We start from the raw sequence: 19,882 nt of genomic DNA, 5'->3' as shown, positions 1-19,882 counted from the left end.
ACTTTGTGAAAGTCAAGGTGAGAAAGATAGCTATAAGGATAAGCAAATAAAGAATAGACAGATTTTCCACCGTGTTTTAATATTAATTTGGGAGCACATATTGAAAACATCAGCATGTTACTTTCTCACTACTATATCTATTTCATTGGAAGCTAAGAAATACACGAATAGAAAAATTCTTAATATAAATCTTGAGTAAATGTGTCCCTTTGAAGTGGTGAATTCTGAGGGTATGTCCTGAGATCTGACATATCTGTCAGGGCGTGGGTATCTGGCAGGTGTCAGGTAGAGGATTTAATGCTGGATTTAAAGTCAGAAGACCACCTATCCAGCCCCTGCGTTTTCATTCACGTGTCCCAGGAGTCTGGGCCAGTAGCCTCTCTTCCCTGAGTCTCCTTTCCTCCAGGAAAGTGAGGATGCTCACGCCTGCCCCCTGCCCCACAAGCAGGACCATATAGTCAAAGATAAGTAAAGCTGGTTAAAATGGTTAGGACAGATTTTAATCAGTAATAACTATTACAGTAGCGAAAAGAATCCAGCATGAACTGAGCTCTGCTTTGATTTGTACAGAGGCGACTGGGTGTTTTAAAGGGAGAATGAGGGAATAGAAAGGGGGTTCAGTAGAGTCCCCAGTTGACTATGCAGCAGGGGCTCAGTAGAGTCAGGGAAGTGAAAAATTTACCAAAGGTTGGTCAGTATAAATGCTGATTCGGCCACCTGTGTCTGCTTGCAACTGTTAAAGCCAGGATTCTACCCTCCCAGAGAGACCAGGAGACAGGCCCCATCCTCAGATGTTGGCTGGAACAAACAGTAACTTCAACCAAATAAGGTGAAGGTGAATTTGGTGACTTCAACCAAATAAGGAAATATCATGATTCTTTCATCTAATCACTAATGACATTTTAGTAAGTAAAGGAAATCAACATGAAGCAAATTTATACACTCACCAGAGAGTTCTCATTCTGATGTGTTTCCATCATTTTATTGACATCTGGTGCTACCTAGCAGTTGTTCACAGTTTGTAGACCTAGTCAAGGTAACAACTTATTTAGAAAGAAAAAGTCTCACCCTTCCAGCAATGTAGAAATTTAGCTTTATATGTAGCAAAATCCAAATGAATAAAATGATACCTTATATAATTTTTTAAGAAGGAAAAAAAGGCATCATTTAAAATAAAAAGAAAATCTGATGATTTATAAGGATGTAATTTAGATGTAAGTACATTCCATATTTCTAGGCACTGAATCTAAGCACAGTGACTTTGGGACACAACATATCTATGTAAAAGAACTTCTTTTTCATGGTGAAAAATCAAAAACAAAAATAAAAAAACAAAATTTTAACTGGAGAAATATCAGAGAGCTTAATAAAATTGGTAAATAAGATACACTGTGCACTATTAGTGTAGGTAATGCTTGTGTACATTTTTGGTTAGATTTATGTAAGAAAAGTTTATCTCATATCACTGTTATGCCTATTTTTTCCAGAATAAGTTAATTTTTACAAATATATGACATCTTTGTGTAATATGTTATAAAGAAGAAAAAACAAGTACAGTCTTTTCAAGTAAAAGAAAGATGCCCAATGTGCAAAGCCCCTGAGTCTTGCCTGCCTGGCACTGAGAATCTGCCACTGCTTTAGTTCTTTCATACTCTTGTTAGACTTGCTCTTTGTCCTTACAAATACAGTCATGTGCCACATAACGACATTTTGGTCAGCGACAGACCACATGTATGATGGTGATCCCATAAGATTGGTACCATATAGCCCAGGTGTGTAGTAGGCTGTACCATCTGGGTTTGTGTAAGTGCCCTCTGTGATGTTTGCACAGGGGCGGAACTGCCTAATGACACATTTCTCAGAATGTATCCCTGTCGTTAAGTGACACGTGACTGTACTTTAAGAAACATGAATTGGAATCAATAGTAAATACTCTTTAATTATGAAAGGTATATTTCTAATAAGCTACATACTTATATTTGGCCTTCCTTCAGTTCTATAATGCTGTAAAGTATTTACTTTTGGTAGAGCAGTTCTCTTTTTGTGAGAATAAGTGTGATGTTCTTGCTGCATGGTTTTCTCATATTATCTCAAATGCAATATGTTAATATTTTCAGGATTCCAGTCAAATTGAGCTATTAAAAGAATTAATGGATCTTCAGAAGGATATGGTGGTCATGTTGCTGTCCATGTTAGAAGGTAGTTTTGATTTATATTTTCAAGTTCCCCTTATTCTTTTATTTTAAGGATCAATATGTGCTTGCATATGGAGTCAGCAAGCTACAAAGAATAAAATATCAACACTGAGATGTGACAGATACATTGGATTTATTGCTGGCTTTGTTACTCTTTTCTCAAATTAGTTTTCAAAAAAAGAAAAGTCCTGCATTTCTCAGTTTACATATCTACAGAATGTAGATATGTAAAATGTAGATTTGTAGAAACCGGTGTAGTTTGTAGTAATACCCTAAAGAGTACGCTGTCCAGACAGATAGCATATAAAGAAGATTTTATTTATTTGTTAGTTTGTTTATAATCAGTGGGGATTACAGACATTTGGATGGACTCCAACTGTGTAAATTGCTGCTTTTAGCTAACTGCATTGTAACTCCTATGGGTTCTCAAAGTCCTGCAGGAGAGGAACACTGCTGAGAGCACCTAAGCCTGCTGCTGAGGTGCTGAGCTCAGAGACACCTGCTGGTGGCCATCTAGTGCTCTGCACCACATACATCTCTCGGATTTTATTCTCTCTCTTTTCTCTTTCCAACTTATTTTTCTTTGCTATTGCATTTCTCTCCTGTATCAGGCAGTAAACATAGTGGTTAAGAGCTTGGGTTCCGAGATCCACCACCAGCATTTGAATCCCTGCTTTCCCACTTCTAAGCGGTGTGAGCCTTGGACAAGTTTCATCTCCATCTTTCAATTTCCTCCTCTGTGAATGATAGGAGATAATGATAGACTGATGTGAGAATTCAGTGAAATCATGTGAACAGGACCAAATCAACTAAAAATCTTGTGCAACCTTTAAAACTGTTTACCTACCCTTTTTTCTTAAATCCTTCCTAATTTTTTTCTCTTTGTTTCTTTGTCTGCCAGGCATTGCATAACTGCACTTTGATTAACTAAGGTTGTGGTCAGGCCTTGTGTTAGGGCTTCAAAGATGCAACATTTGCTTAAAACACTTAGTTGGCAGCCACTTTATACCCTCTGAGCGCAGGATCCTTTTACTATGACCTCAATTCAAATTTTAGTCTGAATAGTAATAACAACAACCATAGTCACTGCAGCAGCAGCAACCATAGCAATGACAACTTAAAATTCACCTCCTAAAATGTGCCAGCTACTGGTTTAAGTACTTGTTTAATCCTAATACCGGGTTTACGAGTTTGATAGTATCATCATCACTATTTTGCAAATGAGGAAACTGAGGTGCAAAGAGGTGAAGAAATCTGCCCAAGTTGCTCAGCTAGTGGATGGGAGAGCCTGGATTCAAACCCAACAATGTGGTCCCCCAGCCTACGCCCTTAACCATGGTGCTTACTCCCTCACAAATGGACTCAGCAGAACTCTTGCCATGCATCTTTCTTCTGTTGTCTGTCCGTATGTTACATAGCATGGTCTGTTCAAGGAATAAAAGCATTCTATGACTCTGTCATTTAGGATAATATTCTAATTGTCTCAAGCTGATAATCTGCCATTCTCTAAATAAACATTCTGGACCATGAAGATATGTAGGGAGATGCTTTACATTTTTAATCAGAAAGAGCACATAATTTGTTCTCAGAGGATCTGTTTGAAGTCCTGACACTAACCTTTGATAATCATGTCACAATGGGCACATTATTTAGCTTTGCTAAACTTCAATTTCCTCAATACTAAAGTCAGAATTAATCAACAGTACCTGCCTTACAGACATATGAACATTAAATCAGGTCTTATCTATGAGTAGTGATTTTTCAACCCTAAAGAGCTATGCAAATGCTCATTTTTATTAATAATATGAAACTAGAGTTCAATTTCTGGCTTTAGGATATAAATGTTTGCCCTGTTTTCTTTATCCTAAAACATGTTGCTTTTTTGACACATTTGAGGGAAAAAATGTCAGCTTTTGTTCAAATATTGTTTTACGGTGTTAGTCTAATTACTTGGTAAATATGGTTTTGCGTGTGTTCATATAATCACTCTCTAAAACTCGAGTTTAGAAATAATTATCCATCTTTTCCTGAGACTTCATACATAGGAAGATAAACAAGGAGATATCCTTGATTCAGATGTTATATTAGATTTATATTATTATTTTCTGTATAGACACTGGTTTTATCAGGAATGTTCATTTTGAACAAATGCAATTCTTTACTACAGGTAATGTTGTTAATGGAACCATCGGCAAGCAGATGGTTGATATGCTTGTGGAATCCTCCAACAACGTGGAGATGATTCTCAAATTTTTTGACATGTTCTTAAAACTAAAGGATTTGACATCTTCTGATACATTTAAAGAATATGACCCTGATGGCAAAGGAGTCATTTCCAAGAGGGACTTCCATAAAGCAATGGAGAGCCATAAGCACTACACTCAATCAGAAACCGAGTTTCTTCTGTCCTGCGCAGAGACAGATGAAAATGAAACCCTTGACTATGAAGAATTTGTCAAACGGTTCCACGAACCTGCAAAGGACATCGGCTTCAACGTTGCTGTTCTTCTGACCAATCTTTCTGAACACATGCCCAATGATACTCGACTGCAGACTTTCCTGGAATTAGCAGAGAGTGTGCTGAATTACTTCCAGCCCTTCCTGGGCCGCATCGAGATCATGGGCAGTGCCAAACGCATTGAGAGGGTTTATTTTGAAATCAGTGAGTCCAGCCGAACCCAGTGGGAGAAGCCCCAGGTCAAGGAGTCCAAGAGGCAGTTCATATTTGATGTGGTCAACGAAGGGGGAGAGAAAGAGAAAATGGAACTCTTTGTCAACTTCTGTGAGGACACCATATTTGAAATGCAGCTGGCGGCTCAGATCTCAGAGTCAGATTTGAACGAGAGATCAGCGAATAAAGAAGAAAGTGAGAAGGAGAAGCCCGAAGAGCAGGGTCCGAAAATGGGTTTCTTTTCCATTCTGACAGTCAAGTCGGCCCTGTTTGCTCTCAGGTATAATATCTTGACCCTGATGCGCATGCTCAGCCTAAAGAGCCTGAAGAAACAGATGAAGAAAGTGAAGAAGATGACTGTGAAGGACATGGTCACAGCCTTCTTTTCATCCTACTGGAGTATTTTTATGAGCCTCTTGCACTTTGTGGCCAGCGTTTTCAGAGGCTTTTCCCGCATCATCTGTAGCCTGCTGCTGGGAGGAAGCCTGGTAGAAGGCGCGAAGAAGATCAAAGTGGCAGAGCTCTTAGCCAACATGCCAGACCCCACTCAGGACGAGGTGAGAGGAGATGGAGAGGAGGGGGAGAGGAAACCCATGGAAACAGCCCTGGCCTCGGAAGATCTCACAGATTTAAAGGAACTGACAGAGGAAAGTGACCTTCTTTCGGACATATTTGGCTTGGATCTGAAGAGAGAAGGAGGACAGTACAAACTCATTCCTCACAATCCAAATGCCGGCCTCAGTGACCTCATGAGCAACCCAGTCCCCATTCCCGAGGTGCAAGAGAAATTTCAGGTAATTTATCTCTAAGTCACAGTAGCTCTCTGGCCTTCAAGTAGGCACAGTAAGTGAACTTTACATCCATTTCATGCTAGTGCCAGAATGGGGTTCAAGACCTGACTTGAATTTCCAAAGAGAAATGGCTTTTTGATAGGCGAAGCTAGCCTTTTGAAGATTCTTTACAAATTATTGAATTATCTTAAACTGTTATGGTGTAAACTCAAGTACCACCCTAATGACATTAGTCAGTTGAACAATTATTCCATCCACAAATATTTTATGAGTATTTACCATGTGTCTGACACTACTCAGCATCATAGGGAATTAAAAGAAATATAAGATGTGCTGACTGCTTTCGAGTTGCCTTAAAGAGTTTATTAGAAAGATTAAACTAACACTCATGAAAATAATTGAAAATTATGGTGTAAATAGACTAGGCAGTACGTGGTAGAGGTTACATATGTTGAGAAAATAGAAATGTCAGTATTGTTTGGAGTAATTAGATGAGATTTAAGAGGCAGGACTTATGTTGGCCTTGAAGGATGAATAATGTGTGAGTAGGTAAGTGATGTAGAGAAGAGTAATTCTGAAATAAGAAAAGAAGATGGGGGGCCGGCCCCATGGCTTAGCGGTTAAGTGCGTGTGCTCCGATGCTGGTGGCCCGCGTTCGGACCCCGGGCGCGCACCGACGCACTGCTTCTCCGGCCATCCTGGGGCCGCATCCCACATACAGCAACTAGAAGAATGTGCAACTATGACATACAACTATCTACTGGGGCTTTGGGGGAAAAAAAAATAAATAAAAATTATATATAAAAAAAAAAGAACAATAGTATTAAAAAAGAAAAGAAAAGAAGATGGGAAGGACTCAGAAAGTTTGTACCAGGCCGGCCCTGTGGCTTAGTGGTTGGGTGCACGTACTCCGCTTCTGGCGGCCCGGGTTCAGATCCCGGGTGCGCACCGGCGCACCGCTTCTCCGGTCATGCTGAGGCCACGTCCCACATGCAGCAGCTGGAGGGCTGTGCAGCTATGACATAGAACTATCCACTGGGGCTTTGGGGGAAAAAAAATAAATAAATAAATAAATAAATAAATAAAAAGAAAGTTCGTACCTCTTGCTGGCGGGGTAGGTTAAGTGTGGAGAAGAAGGGAGAGGTGTTTACAGCAGTAGAATGAAAGGCACACATGGCACTTTTATCTCAGTATAGGCAAGAGGGTATCTTTTATAGGTTACAATTTGGCACATGGTCACAGGGCTCCCTACACTCATTCAAAGGTGATGTGTAATCCTGCTTTTCCTTTCCCCATTGACTCATTCAAGGAACAGAAGGCAAAAGAAGAAGAAAAGGAAGAAAAAGAAGAAAACAAATCCGAACCTGAAAAAGCTGAGTATGTGTCATTTCTGTATACTCTCCTTTGTTTCAGTAAGTCTCTTTTACTAGTACTCCCTCTTCAGGGGATATAATGGAGAATCTCACGCTACCTGATGACATCTGTCATCTCAATGGAGAGACTCTGATGCAAGGACCCCAGTCCATGGGCAGGGAGAAGTGTAGACGCCCTCCTGGGCTGCCCTGCCAGTCTCTTTCTCCTTGTTCCCTGAGGATTGTGTTTGTGTGTTTCTCTCTCAGCGGAAAAGACTCCAGTGATTCCATGTGATGCTCTCCGCAAGGTGACTGACGGCTGCAGTTCTGTGTTTAAAATCATGCCTGTATTTCTGTCCTTGTAGAGAAGGGAGGAGACAAACATTCTGAATGTCATTGCATAGAGTCCTTGAGGGGTGGTGTTCCTCAAAGCGTAGTCCCAGGGCCACATGCATAAAAATTGCCTGGAGAGTTTGTTAAAAACACAGATTCCTGGGCCTCACCACAGAGATTCTGATTCAGCATTCCCGGTGTGGCGCCCAGGAATCTTCATTCTTACCAACACTCTTGGTGCTATGGAGCATGGTTATAAATGCAGAATAAGAAATAAAAAGCTGCATGTCAAGCAATAAAAATGTATAATTTCCTCATAACCCCGCCTTCCTATCAATAATTGAAACCTACATCTTTCCCCATGTTTAAATAGTTTTATATACACATTTTTAAACATTGGGGAAATCAAATTTTTAAGTGTCTGTAGTGCAACTATTCTCACATAGTATTTTATTTTCCTGCTCTATTCTGTTATTTTCTTTGGCCTGTCTTCATTGTCTGTTCTTTATAGCTATTCCTATTCATTGTCACAGATTTTGCACTGTTGGATCAGTTGTAAAAATGGCCATGTAAATGACTATTATAGTGAAATGTAGTCATATGTAACAAAGCATGACAGTCATTTCAATAGCAATTCTTTAATGTTAAAAATAATGTTAAATATACCTCATATGGGTTAAAGTTAAGTATAGGTTATGTAAATGAGGGTTATGTATATGCATCTACACATAAGTACTTTCATGAAGGATTGGTATTTTTCACCTATATGGGTTTTAAGTGTTAAATTTCAGTGCTTCTAATTCCATTATTGTCTGAAAAATTAATATATTGACAACCTTTGACATGGGAAAAACCAAATACATATGCCTCTGATTTTAAGTCCTGATGGCTAGTCAGTGTTAAAGATTGAACATTAAAATCATAATTTAAAAATAAGGTGTGTTGGAAAGTCAAAACAAAAAACAAAAGGTCTTCATATTTTCTCTCTTTAGTTAAATGTTTTATTGTACAATTGGAAGGGGATGTGCTATGTATAGGTATATAGACACTTCAAGCCTGTAAAATGCCCTTTAGATTTGAACCTCACAGAATCGCCATCTACAGGAGGATCTGATAAGCAAGAAATCCTATCCCTAACTCTAAAATTCTGAATATTATACTTCATTGGAAGAGAAATTGCTTTTCAAAAATGATACTATGATTTAAATATTTGTTCATTTGTATATTTTGGCACAAAGTCTGTCCAGTTCTTTAGTTTCTGGATGGCTTATATTTCATTCATTTGTGTTCATAGGGGAGAAGATGGAGAAAAAGAAGAAAAAAACAAAGAAGACAAGGGTAAACAAAAATTGAGGCAGCTCCACACACATCGATATGGAGAGCCAGAAGTTCCTGAGTCAGCATTCTGGAAGAAAATCATAGCTTATCAACAGAAACTTCTAGTAAGATGTTTTAGAATGAATATTGTTACTGATGTATTGTGAGGCCATAATAATTCAGGCTCAGTAGATATTCACTGACCTTCCCTTGAGTGGCAGTCAGGGAACCAAGTCAGTCCTGCAAGTATGTTTTATTTACCCGTCTTTGTGTGTTTATATTTTATAATGAATGCCTTTGGTCCACTGCTCCCTGTTGTCAAACCCATAACCTCTGCACACATTCACGTTACCAGAAACCATTTGACTTAGTGACCGCCAGCACAGTGCAACCACAAACACTTTAGGGCAAGTCAATAAATATATTATGACACTCCACTCTTTGCGGGACACTGTGTGAAGCTCTGCGATACATTAAAGCAAAACATGCCTTCTAGGGTACAAGTAATTCATACAGATGTTCCAGATTTGGGTTAGTCGGTATTTCTAGAACATCACCCTTTTACTAAAAACCAGTTATAAAAATATTAATACAGTGAGCCAATTTTCCATTGATAATAAGAAAATCTATTCAAAATTATTCTTTCAGTAGAAATGAAAAAAAAGAACGAAGAAAGAGAAGATAGTTCTTTAGGTAGTGTCCTATACATTTTGCAGATATGCTCCCCAAATTAATAAAATACATATTCATATTTGGAAAACAAAGAAAGAAGATGTAGTTCTCTATCTCTATTCATACTCATACAGGATGGAATTCTTAAAAATATTGTTTGAAAGACCTTTTATATATGTGTATGTGTGTACAAATATATAATTTTTTAAGGCAGGAAAAGGTTGGGAGATGAGTGTGCAGAATAAATCTACAAGAGATACTGATCAATAATGTCAGACCTAGAAATTAAGAACAACGCTCCTCATAATAAAGCCACTTGAAAGACAAAATCATATTTAGTGTTTCACAGCCTTTGTGAAATCAAAAATAGCCAATTAAGAAACCCAGTGTACTATAGAACTTCACCTATAAGGGAAATGGATTGTCCTCAGTAATTATGTATTCTGCTTATGGATAAATATATATTACATATTTTTATGTAATTTGTGCAAACATATATTTTAATTAATAGTTTTAACTGTTTTCTTAACCTATCTTGTATTTTCCCTATATTGTTTAGTACAAAGTACACTGAACATAAACATTTTCTAGATAACTCTGGATAATCACTAATTGGATATGTTGTCATAGTTGCCATGGCTGCAGGTGTGGTGTGGATGGCTGCAGGTGTGGTGTGGATGAGGCTGAATGGGCTCCACGATAACTTGCAATAGCCCCAGTGAATTACATTTAACTACAGTTTATGTAGACTATGTTTAACTACAGTTGTGTAAAGCAAGTAATTGAGGTTTTCTTCCATCTCTCTGTCTCAAGGGTCAATATTCTCTTACCTCTGCAGTTCCTATTTTCCTGCTTCTTTTTGCAGTATGACTTTCTCTACTCACCAATTTGCTTGCACAAGACTAATCATGGCCACATCAGACCACCACAGGTCCCTTGGCCCCCAAGTCTTTGTGACCTCCCAGCTCAGTTAACCAGGGTAACTAACTCAGCCTCTATGACCCAGTTCCACCTTCTAAGGAGAACCCATGTGATTGACCCAGTTTGGTGGGGTGGCCAGCCTTGGTCCAATAAGCTGTGGCAGTAAAGGCAGGATCATGTGTGGGGAGATGACACCACCAAAATGGGGTGTGTGTACAGAGAGGATATTGAGATGTGTTGTCATTTTGATATGGCCTTATGATGCTAAAGCCCCTGGCATATCAACCTTATAGACATCTCCCAATTAATATGAAAACAAATACTTGATATCTCCCATAGCCTTTTTCCTTAAATCCACTTTTCCTCTAGGTTGTGTGGGTTTTTTTCCCAGTTCAAGAAATGGCACCAACCATTTACTTAGTTGCTCAGACCCACAAATCCGAAATATATCATCTGAGTCCTCTCTTTCTTTCCCACCTCAAATACAATCCAACAGTAATTCTCTACAGCTCTTTCTTCCAAATATAACCAGTGTCTGCCCATTTCTTACCATCTCCACAGCTACCCCCGGTCCAAGCTACCACCATCAATCCCATCTCTTCCCGCACCCCTGGAATAACTTTCTGACTGGTCCCCTTGCTTCTTCTCTCTTGTCTCCTGTCTGTTTCCACACAGTAGCTGGAATAATCTTTCCAAATCATAATCTGATTGCATCAAGCCCACTTTAGATCCTCCAGTAGCTTGCCATCCCACCTAGAATAAAATAATAATTCTAATCATAATAACAAGATTAATAAGTAACTTTCCCTGGATTAATTTATCTAATCCTCATAGCAAACTTATGAGAAATGTTCTGTTGTTATCCCCACTTTACACATGAAGAACGTAATGCTACAAGAGTGACTGAGTCTCTGGTCCACATCCCACAGCGAGGAGGTGGTGAGGGCAGGCTTCACATCCAGGCACATGGCCCCGGAGGTCATAAACTGAACCACTGCACTGTAAGAGACAACATAAACTTATCAGAGGCCTGCAAAACTCTGTTCCCCGCTCACTTCTCTGACCTCATTACCTCCTCTCTCTCCTCTTCTCCCTGTGCTTCCTTCTTACTGTTCCTCAAACATATCAGCATCACTCTGAACCCAGAACCTTGCCAGCCATGGTCTCTTTCTCTGACAGACCCTCCCCCAGTTGTTTGCTTGACTTGCTCCCCTACGGCATTCAGGCCTCTACTCAAATGTCACCTCCTAAGATAAGCTTTCCCTGACCACCTATCTAAAATAACACCCCCATTCCCTAAGCCCTTAACCTCATGGCTTTTTCTTCACAACATTTAGCATTCCCTGAAATTATGTTTTTGATCTGTGAGTATGCTTCTTTATTATCTGTCTTCTCCGTGGTGGCCCAAATTTTCTTATTCACTATTATGTCTATAGCACCAAGAATGGTACTTGATATATAGTAGGCTCTCAAGAAATAGTTTTGGGTAAATGAATGGATGCTTTATTTAAATTGTCTGCAAATTTCAAGTCTCTTGATTCAGTGACCATTTAATAATCTTTTTCACCTTCAGAACTATTTTGCTCGCAACTTTTACAACATGAGAATGTTGGCCTTATTTGTCGCATTTGCAATCAATTTCATCTTGCTTTTTTATAAGGTACGTACATCTTAGTCTTTTAATAACTATTATGAAACCACAAATAGACTGAATTGAAAGCAAAGATTTCACAGATCCACTACTGAGCACATCTAAAGTTCTTCTAAAATATATTTTGATGAAAGAGAAATCCTAAGGCTTGTGCACACCACAGAGTATTGACTGGGGCAGGGATAGATCTGTTCCTCTGGCCCAAGTGAGAAATGCCTCAGCTGAAGACTGATTTGGCACGGGGATCACCCCCAGTCTTCCTAGCCTAATTTGGCTGAATATCTCACCTGTTACTATATCTGGGTATGGCATCCCTGTATTACATTAAATTCTTTTGATAATTGAGAAGGCAGTTTAGCCATCTCATTTTTTCCTGCATGCATTGGAATCCTCGTAACTCTTGATTAGATTAGAAGGAATTTAAAAAGTGGGTTCATTATTTGCCATTGCTTTTTGAAAAGCTATCTTTTTAGCCTTGGCTTTTAGTCTTTTCATTGTACAGTGGTTTCACGTCAAGCTGTTTGCTGATAAGGCTGAGTTTCCGTTGTTTCTGGTTTACACTGATGTCTTAGAGGAAGTGAACTGACCATACTTTAAATGGTTTGAATCAGGTCTCCACTTCTTCTGTGGTTGAAGGAAAGGAGCTCCCCACTCGCAGTTCAAGTGAAAATGCCAGAGTTAGCAGCCTGGACAGCGGCTCGCCTCGAATCATCGCAGTTCACTATGTTCTGGAGGAGAGCAGCGGCTACATGGAGCCCACGTTGCGTATCTTAGCTATTCTCCACACAGTCATTTCTTTCTTCTGCATCATAGGATACTACTGCTTGAAAGTAAGATAGTAAGGCACCAAGGTACCTGTATGTGTCTGTGTGTGTGCATGTCTGTTGCAGGTTGGACTTCGGGGGAAGCAGATTCTGAAATGGAAATTACAGGGACAAAGCTTATTAGGGAATGTCCCATGAATCAACACCTGTGGGGCAAGGGGAGGAAGCAGGGTGAAACAGAGGGAAAAATGGGGCTACAGTGCAGATGCAATAGGGCACAGTCACAGGCCTCAGTCTCTGAAACTGGGATGCCCTTCAGGGTTGTCCTAGGGCATTGGAGCCCAGCCTTTAGAGCTCTATGTAGACCAGTCATTGGCTACACGCTGCCCTGGGAAGGGGATATGGCCTTGGGCTGTCTTAGGTAGCTTTCTTTCACATATTGGTATTATTAACATAGTGGCCAATTTCCCCTATAACTTGACCCCACAGAGGTGACCCACCCACTAATGCTCCTAGCAATGCTCCAGTGGATTAGGAATTATAGAAATACGTCATATCGAACCTATGAGTCGTCTCGATCGTTATGTTATTAGATATGTATCTATTACCATCTTCGGCAGAAATGCTTCACAGTTTGTCGTACTTCACCCAGAAAATAATGCAGCTCTATCCCCAGAGCCCTACCAAGGGAATAATATAATTTGGTGAATAGAACTCAAGACAGTCTCTCTGAGTGCTCCGAGCTGCCGGGTTACCTTTACAAACCTCTTTATCTTTTCCTAGCAAGATGCCTTTTCACTGTAATGCCTTTATTTCACTCTCCCCGGCCTCTGATTATGAAGCTTCCAGAAGACTTTTGAAAAACTAGGGCCCAGGGTAACATACTAGAATGTAAAGTTTTCTTCAGAGACTCCTCCCCCTCCCTTTTCTTCCCTTGTTTGTGGGAGAGGATATTTTTGGATACTTGCAGAATGTCTGCATCTTTCTTGTATCTGTGCCTTGTATAAAGTCTGTTCATATGAAAAGAGAATTAATATGTTCTGGAGATATTTTGGCAAACTGACAAAGATTTTTGCTGATGTTGAGATTAAAATTTATTTCAAAATAGCATGTGGGCATGCTGAGCATGGAATTATTAAAGAGATTTCTCAAATAAAACTGCATTTTTTTAGAAGCATGCATTTTGGAACATTAGTAACATTGCTATATTTTATTTCATCCATTTGTGTTGCTATATATATATGTATATAATATGCAAAAGAAAAGTAATTTTGCATAATCTTTTTAATACTTAAAAGTGATTTTATTAGTGCAATTATCTATGAACTTCTATGTGTTTAGAAACATATGCGTATATATAATATCTATTCTATCCTGTTTTTCTAAAACCTCTAGATTCTTCTTTCTGTCTAAATATAGCCAATTCATTTTCACTCAATTTTTACCTTCCTGGAAGTTAACATGGGAAATATTTCTTTCCAAAAGCTGTTTTGTAAAGATAGTGACCACAGGAGATGCCAGTAAATCTAAACTAATTTTAACATGTTTATTTTTCAAATGTAGGTCCCATTGGTTATTTTTAAACGAGAAAAAGAAGTAGCTCGAAAATTGGAATTTGATGGGCTTTATATTACAGAACAGCCTTCTGAAGATGATATTAAAGGCCAGTGGGATAGACTGGTAATCAACACACAGTGAGTAAAGAATTATGTGGGACATTTCTGTGCTCAGAAATTTTAAGACAAAAAATACTTTGCTGGAGTTTCTGCAGATTTGTCAAAAGTTTGAGAGGTGAAAAATAGTTATATATTCAGCCAAGAAAATCAAAAGAATAAGCGCCGTCAGCCTCTTAATGGATGCCATCAATTTTTGCCCTCTGTGTTCTGAATTCCTTAATCAGAAATGGCTTTGAGTCCATTCCCACAGCACTGATGGAACTTAACATCCATTACTCAGTGTTCAGGGAAGTGTGTAGCTGGAGGTACATAACCTACAGTGTGGGCTTATCTCAGCCAAAAGCACAGAGGAAGCAAAAATTATTCATTAAGGAAAGAGTTGTGGCATTAAAGGAAAAAATATTGAATTTCACACTTTTAATGTGTCTAACTTGTAAACTTTTAGTTGGTACCATCAAGCAGCCTAGCATAAAACTAGCTAAGCATTATGACATGTGAAATATAAGACAGGAAAACAAATGCTTTTTCTAGACACTAATTATTTAGCCTTGTGAGATCAAGATCCAAACTGCTAGCTGCTGTTTCAAGTATAAATCCATCACAAAAGTATAGTTTGTACTTCTCAAAAGTGAAATATCTTTTTTTCTAATTGTGATTAGTTCTGCTTATTATTAAAAGTTATTATTTCTGATAGGTTCTGAGTTTTCAAATGAGGATGTTTTATTTGTGAATTGTAAATGTTTACTCTAAATGCTTGATGTTTTATTTAGCAACTCTAGCTGTTGATAATAAATCTAATCAAGTCTCTCCCTTTAAGTGAATTCTATATTGATCATGGTAACAGAGTCCTGTTTTTGGTGCCATGCTCAAAGTGTCCTTGAGGATAACTAGTGGGAATGAGATTTTTTTACTTCATAGGAAAAAAAATGACAGATTTTTTTAGATACTTTAATTTTTAAAGACAGTTGACAAAGAAGTGTATGTATTGACACATTATAAATAAATAAAAAAGATAAGGACTGCTTATTAATAAATATTCTCATATTCTTCTCCATAAAAATATTACCCTGTAGTCTTTTTGTGATTTACATGTATATATTTATATATTAAGATTTAAAATAATGTTTAATATACCCATGATTTGCATATTATTTTAAGTATTTTGTATATTCCAAACAGTATGTTATTTTTCATTTTTAAAAATGATAATGTTTTACTTTTATGCTTTCATATCTTTTAGGTCGTTTCCCAACAACTACTGGGACAAATTTGTTAAAAGAAAGGTAATACTTCTAAGAAGGAATAAATTCTGTATTTTTCTTCCCAAAGTGCAGTTCAGATTTGAATTTGATGTGGCTCGTATGTAGCATGAGATACTGACATGTGCTTTATCTGCCTGTTAATGTCATTTCAAAATGGTGGTAGAATTGAAGATGAATTTCAAAAATGGCACATAAGAAATCCATACTCTGCAGCTACAAAATAAATAGGCACTCCTTCCTCCACCCTTTCTCTGACTCAGGTGAATAAACAGTGCTCAGGCCACACATTAACAAGAACTGGTAAGAATCCTCTCTGAGGCTGTTTGGGTAACCTAAATTGGCTGAAGGCCGTTTTCTGCTAAGATTGCTGGTAAGTCATGAGGGCTGGGATCCTCCTTTCCACTAAAGAAGTTGTTGCATGACAACTGTCGGGGGAAGAGGGAGAATCTCCCTCTGCCCTTTCCCTTAAGGTTCTTATGGCTGGCCAAATAATTAACAAGACAGGTTAGCAGGAGAAAATAATACCAAGTTTAATAACATGTATACATGGGAGAAAGCAGGGACACTGCGTTTCTCCACACAATAGCAGAAATTCCCATCTTAAATACCATGTTCAGCCAATGACAAAGGAGGATTTTGGGGGTTGGGGGAGTCAGTTACAGGAGATTACCACTAAAGCACAGTAAACAAAAGTAAGGTTTATTATGCAGCCCCAAGGCCTCACCTTCCACATTGATAAGTCACTAGAAATGAGCTCATCCCCCTCTCTTCTCAAAACAGAGAGGGAGATACCTTTACAAATGGAGATTTCCCTTATAAATGTAAATGATTGTCTGGCACCTCCTCGCAGGGTCATCCAGAGAATGTGGCCAGAGAGACAGAACTTCTGATAAGAGGGGCTTGCTGGTGCCTTTCCTATTGTAAAATTTACCCTACGTTATCTTTACAGCCATCATGATAGATCTGTTCCAGGAAGGAGCCACCATGTCAAATTCTTTAGGCAGTTAGTGGGGGAGGTCAAATGTCCCTAGAGAAAACAACCAAGGTAAAGAGATAGATTTCAGGGTGGCCAAATCTTGGTCTCCCACACAACGAAGGACTGACTTTTATTTATTTATATAACTTTAAAGATCTTTTATTTTTATAAAGTTTTATTCTGATGCAGACTGCATCAGAGGGCGGTAGAAAGAACGCTGAGATGGATTCAGCTATGGACTGTGGCACCTACAAAAGCTCTGAGTATGAGAGTCAAGGATCATCTCTCCTCTTCCTACCACAGGATTTTCATGTAGATCACTTTGTTTTTTTAATGAAAGGTCAACACAAATAACCAATAGCCATAACCATTCTATAGATAAGAGAAATAAGGTGAGTTTTACGGTCAGAGTGAGGATTATAACGGGAAGGCCTTTTCTAGAAAGGAAGAAAGTGTTCGGAGAAGCATGGTTTTCAGTATAGTCTTTTTAGAACAAGAACATACATTAAACACACTCAGGATACATTTTCATCAAAGTTTCAAAGAGATATTTAGTTGCAAATTAGCAGGTCAACAGGACCCTGATGTTGGGAAAGGGACAAATACCCTGTTACCAATAGGGCGTAGGAGGGGAAGTATGCATTCTTATCTTAAGAGAGTGCATTCTTTACTTTAATGGTTAAAGCAGACATACAATGTATGTTTGATAGGCCGTTAAGTCAGACTTCTTTAGTTCAAGCCGAATCAGTTTTGAACCCAAATAGTTACCCCATGTATCTCAATATGTGAAAATCTCTTGTCAGAAATAATGTATGTAACAGTTCCTGTACATTGTAAAATACTATCATCATTATTTTCTAGCTCCTACTTATTCCTTGAACCCCCCTAATTGCCAAACTGACTCAATTCACCGTCTATTCCATAATGAGATCAGCTCCAGTGTAGACAGTCTGGAATGGGCGGCTGAAATATCTGTCAAATGAAAAGTGGTCTTTTCCCTTTGATTCCACCAGCTCAGCGCTGCTCAGAGGATGGTTGGCCACTAGCAGCCACAGATTTTTTGTTACCACTCTGAAGGGAGATATGGAGCTTGCACCAGGAATTTAAATCAATTACATCATGAAGCACATGGACTTTTTTTTTTTAACTAACAAGACTTTTTAGTTGAAAGAAGCAGCATGTTTGTTGATTTTTATTTTGGTGCAAGTGTTTTGTCTCCTATGACTTGGCATTCTGAGTTGTGTTCTACTCTGCATACGAGCACATCCAAATTAGGCAAAAGCTTTGGAAAAATAATTTTTACGTAATTTTAAATAGATAATTTGAATATTTTATTTAACAGAATAAAGAAGAAGCTTCTAAATTTTAAAGCAAGAATTTCTATGAAGGAAACTCTGTATTTAGAGTCAAATAAGTAGATAAATTGTAATTGCAGCTAAGACTCTTCACAGCATTCCTCCTCTCATCCCCAATTTTTTCTCCTGGGAACAGGGTGAGAATACAATCCTTAGAGAACTCCCACTCAGATCAGCCCAGACCATTTTCAGTGCTGTGAGAATAAGGCAAAACAAATTGTTTTAATTAACCTAAATTGTATATGTTCATAGGCTTTTTAACTACCGTTGCTCTTTATGTTTTCTTTTCATTTACCTGATTGTGTATATTCAGAAAATGCCAATTTTTATTTCTGCCAATCCTTTCTTTCTTTCCATTTGTGTGTTTTTCCTTCATTCACTCTAATCTTGTATTTTATCATCCCCCGCCTCCTTTTCCCTCGTTCTCATTTCCTTTGTTTCTTCTGTATTTCTGTTCTTTGCTTTTCTACCCTCTTTTCACCTTTCGCTGCCAGTTCTCTTTCCTCCTGCTTTTCCTTCATTCCTTTTCTCGTTCCCTCCATTGTCATCGTTGTGTGGACTTTTGTGGTGTGTTAACTGTGGGCTGAGAGTCGCTCTATCACAGAGTCGGACATACTGAGCTCAAGGGTGAGCTGGGAGCCCCTGTCTAAGCTCTGATCTGAAAACACGACACGTGGGCAAAGCCAGGCAAATGGGACAGAAGGAGAGGGGACAAGAAAGCCGAAGGGGGTGGCTAAGAAGTAACTTTAGTAATGGACAAGGAAGCTACACTAGATAAGAATTAAACTGAGGACGTGAGGATGGTGACAGGGTGCCAGGTCCAGGTGTTATTGAAGAATTGCTGGAGTCAGGGTACTACAGGGAGAGTTGAACAGTTGCAGTGGAGACTGCGGAGGGGATGCCATCTCTGTGGTGGCCAGCCCAGTAGCCTGCAATGGTCTGTGCAGATCTTTGCTGGGAGTCAGGCACTGCCCAGATGCTTCCTCACCCCTCTCTGGCCAAGCTTGGCAACCTTGGCATGTTATGTTTTCTAAGACACAATTTCCTTTTCTGCGGAATAGAGTACTAATGACACAAAACTTACACATTATGACAGTCTCATGAGGGAAAGCAGGTCAAAGTTCTTAGCGTAATTCCTGGCACAAAGTATGAATTTGGTAGAAGTTACTTTCATTCCATTTCCTCCCACTTCTTTAGCAGTTGGCTTCAGCCCATCCTCTTTCTATCACTTGCTTCCTTCTCTTGCAGAAGAAATCTTGTTCCTCAGATAGATATTACTTAAAATGCTGTAAGTGTGCTTAGGCCTTAGGTAGTGTAATCACAGAAAATGAGCCATAAACTAGATTTTTAAGTGAACTTGAAAATAAGACAAATATATTCTAAGTATAAGAGTAATTAGATGTTTATATGCACATACATAGTTGATATTACTTAGTGGTTGAGGCCAGCACAATACTTTCCTTTCCTGCCTCCAGGTTATGGATAAATACGGGGAGTTCTATGGCCGAGATAGAATCAGCGAGTTACTTGGCATGGACAAAGCTGCTCTGGACTTCAGTGACGCCCGGGAAAAGAAGAAGCCAAAGAAAGACAGCTCCCTATCAGCTGTGTGAGTGTTACTTCTGCTGTCTCCTATAGGTCCAGGTAGAAAGAAGAGAAAACTAATACATTTCTGACTTGCTTATGCATTGCTTTCCTTTGCTTCAGTGTCAAAGGAATAGAGAGATGAGAGAAACAGAATGCATAGAAAGTCTACATTTATACTTCTGAGTATTTGGGGCTCTGGAATGATTAGACTTTTTTCTATTAATTTTTGAAGGTGCCTTTTTTGTTATTTACATTAAAGAAGAAAAAATAAAGAAGACTTATGTTCTTAGTTTAATTTGTCTTTTCTATCCTTGAATGCCACTTAAGTCAAAATAAAACATATGCAAAACTGCAATATA

The 19,882-nt window shown here is 38.7% G+C and overlaps 1 protein-coding gene across 1 annotated transcript in view; it reads left to right on the top strand.

The window, feature by feature from the left end:
• Positions 1-19,882, top strand: part of RYR2 (ryanodine receptor 2) — a 683,573-nt gene that overhangs the window by 638,321 nt on the left and 25,370 nt on the right. Inside the window, exons 87-95 of the mRNA XM_058542954.1 lie at positions 2,118-2,199; positions 4,363-5,660; positions 6,967-7,034; positions 8,637-8,784; positions 11,826-11,912; positions 12,515-12,733; positions 14,231-14,361; positions 15,584-15,626; positions 19,412-19,545. Coding sequence (XP_058398937.1) covers positions 2,118-2,199; positions 4,363-5,660; positions 6,967-7,034; positions 8,637-8,784; positions 11,826-11,912; positions 12,515-12,733; positions 14,231-14,361; positions 15,584-15,626; positions 19,412-19,545 — 2,210 coding nt within the window. The remainder of the gene's footprint in view (positions 1-2,117; positions 2,200-4,362; positions 5,661-6,966; positions 7,035-8,636; positions 8,785-11,825; positions 11,913-12,514; positions 12,734-14,230; positions 14,362-15,583; positions 15,627-19,411; positions 19,546-19,882) is intronic.

The sequence above is a fragment of the Diceros bicornis genome, chromosome 6 (genome assembly GCF_020826845.1).
Source record: "Diceros bicornis minor isolate mBicDic1 chromosome 6, mDicBic1.mat.cur, whole genome shotgun sequence".
Taxonomy (NCBI): domain Eukaryota; kingdom Metazoa; phylum Chordata; class Mammalia; order Perissodactyla; family Rhinocerotidae; genus Diceros; species Diceros bicornis.
The sequence above is the reverse complement of the archived record's forward strand: the minus strand, read 5'-3'. Positions and strand labels throughout refer to the sequence as shown.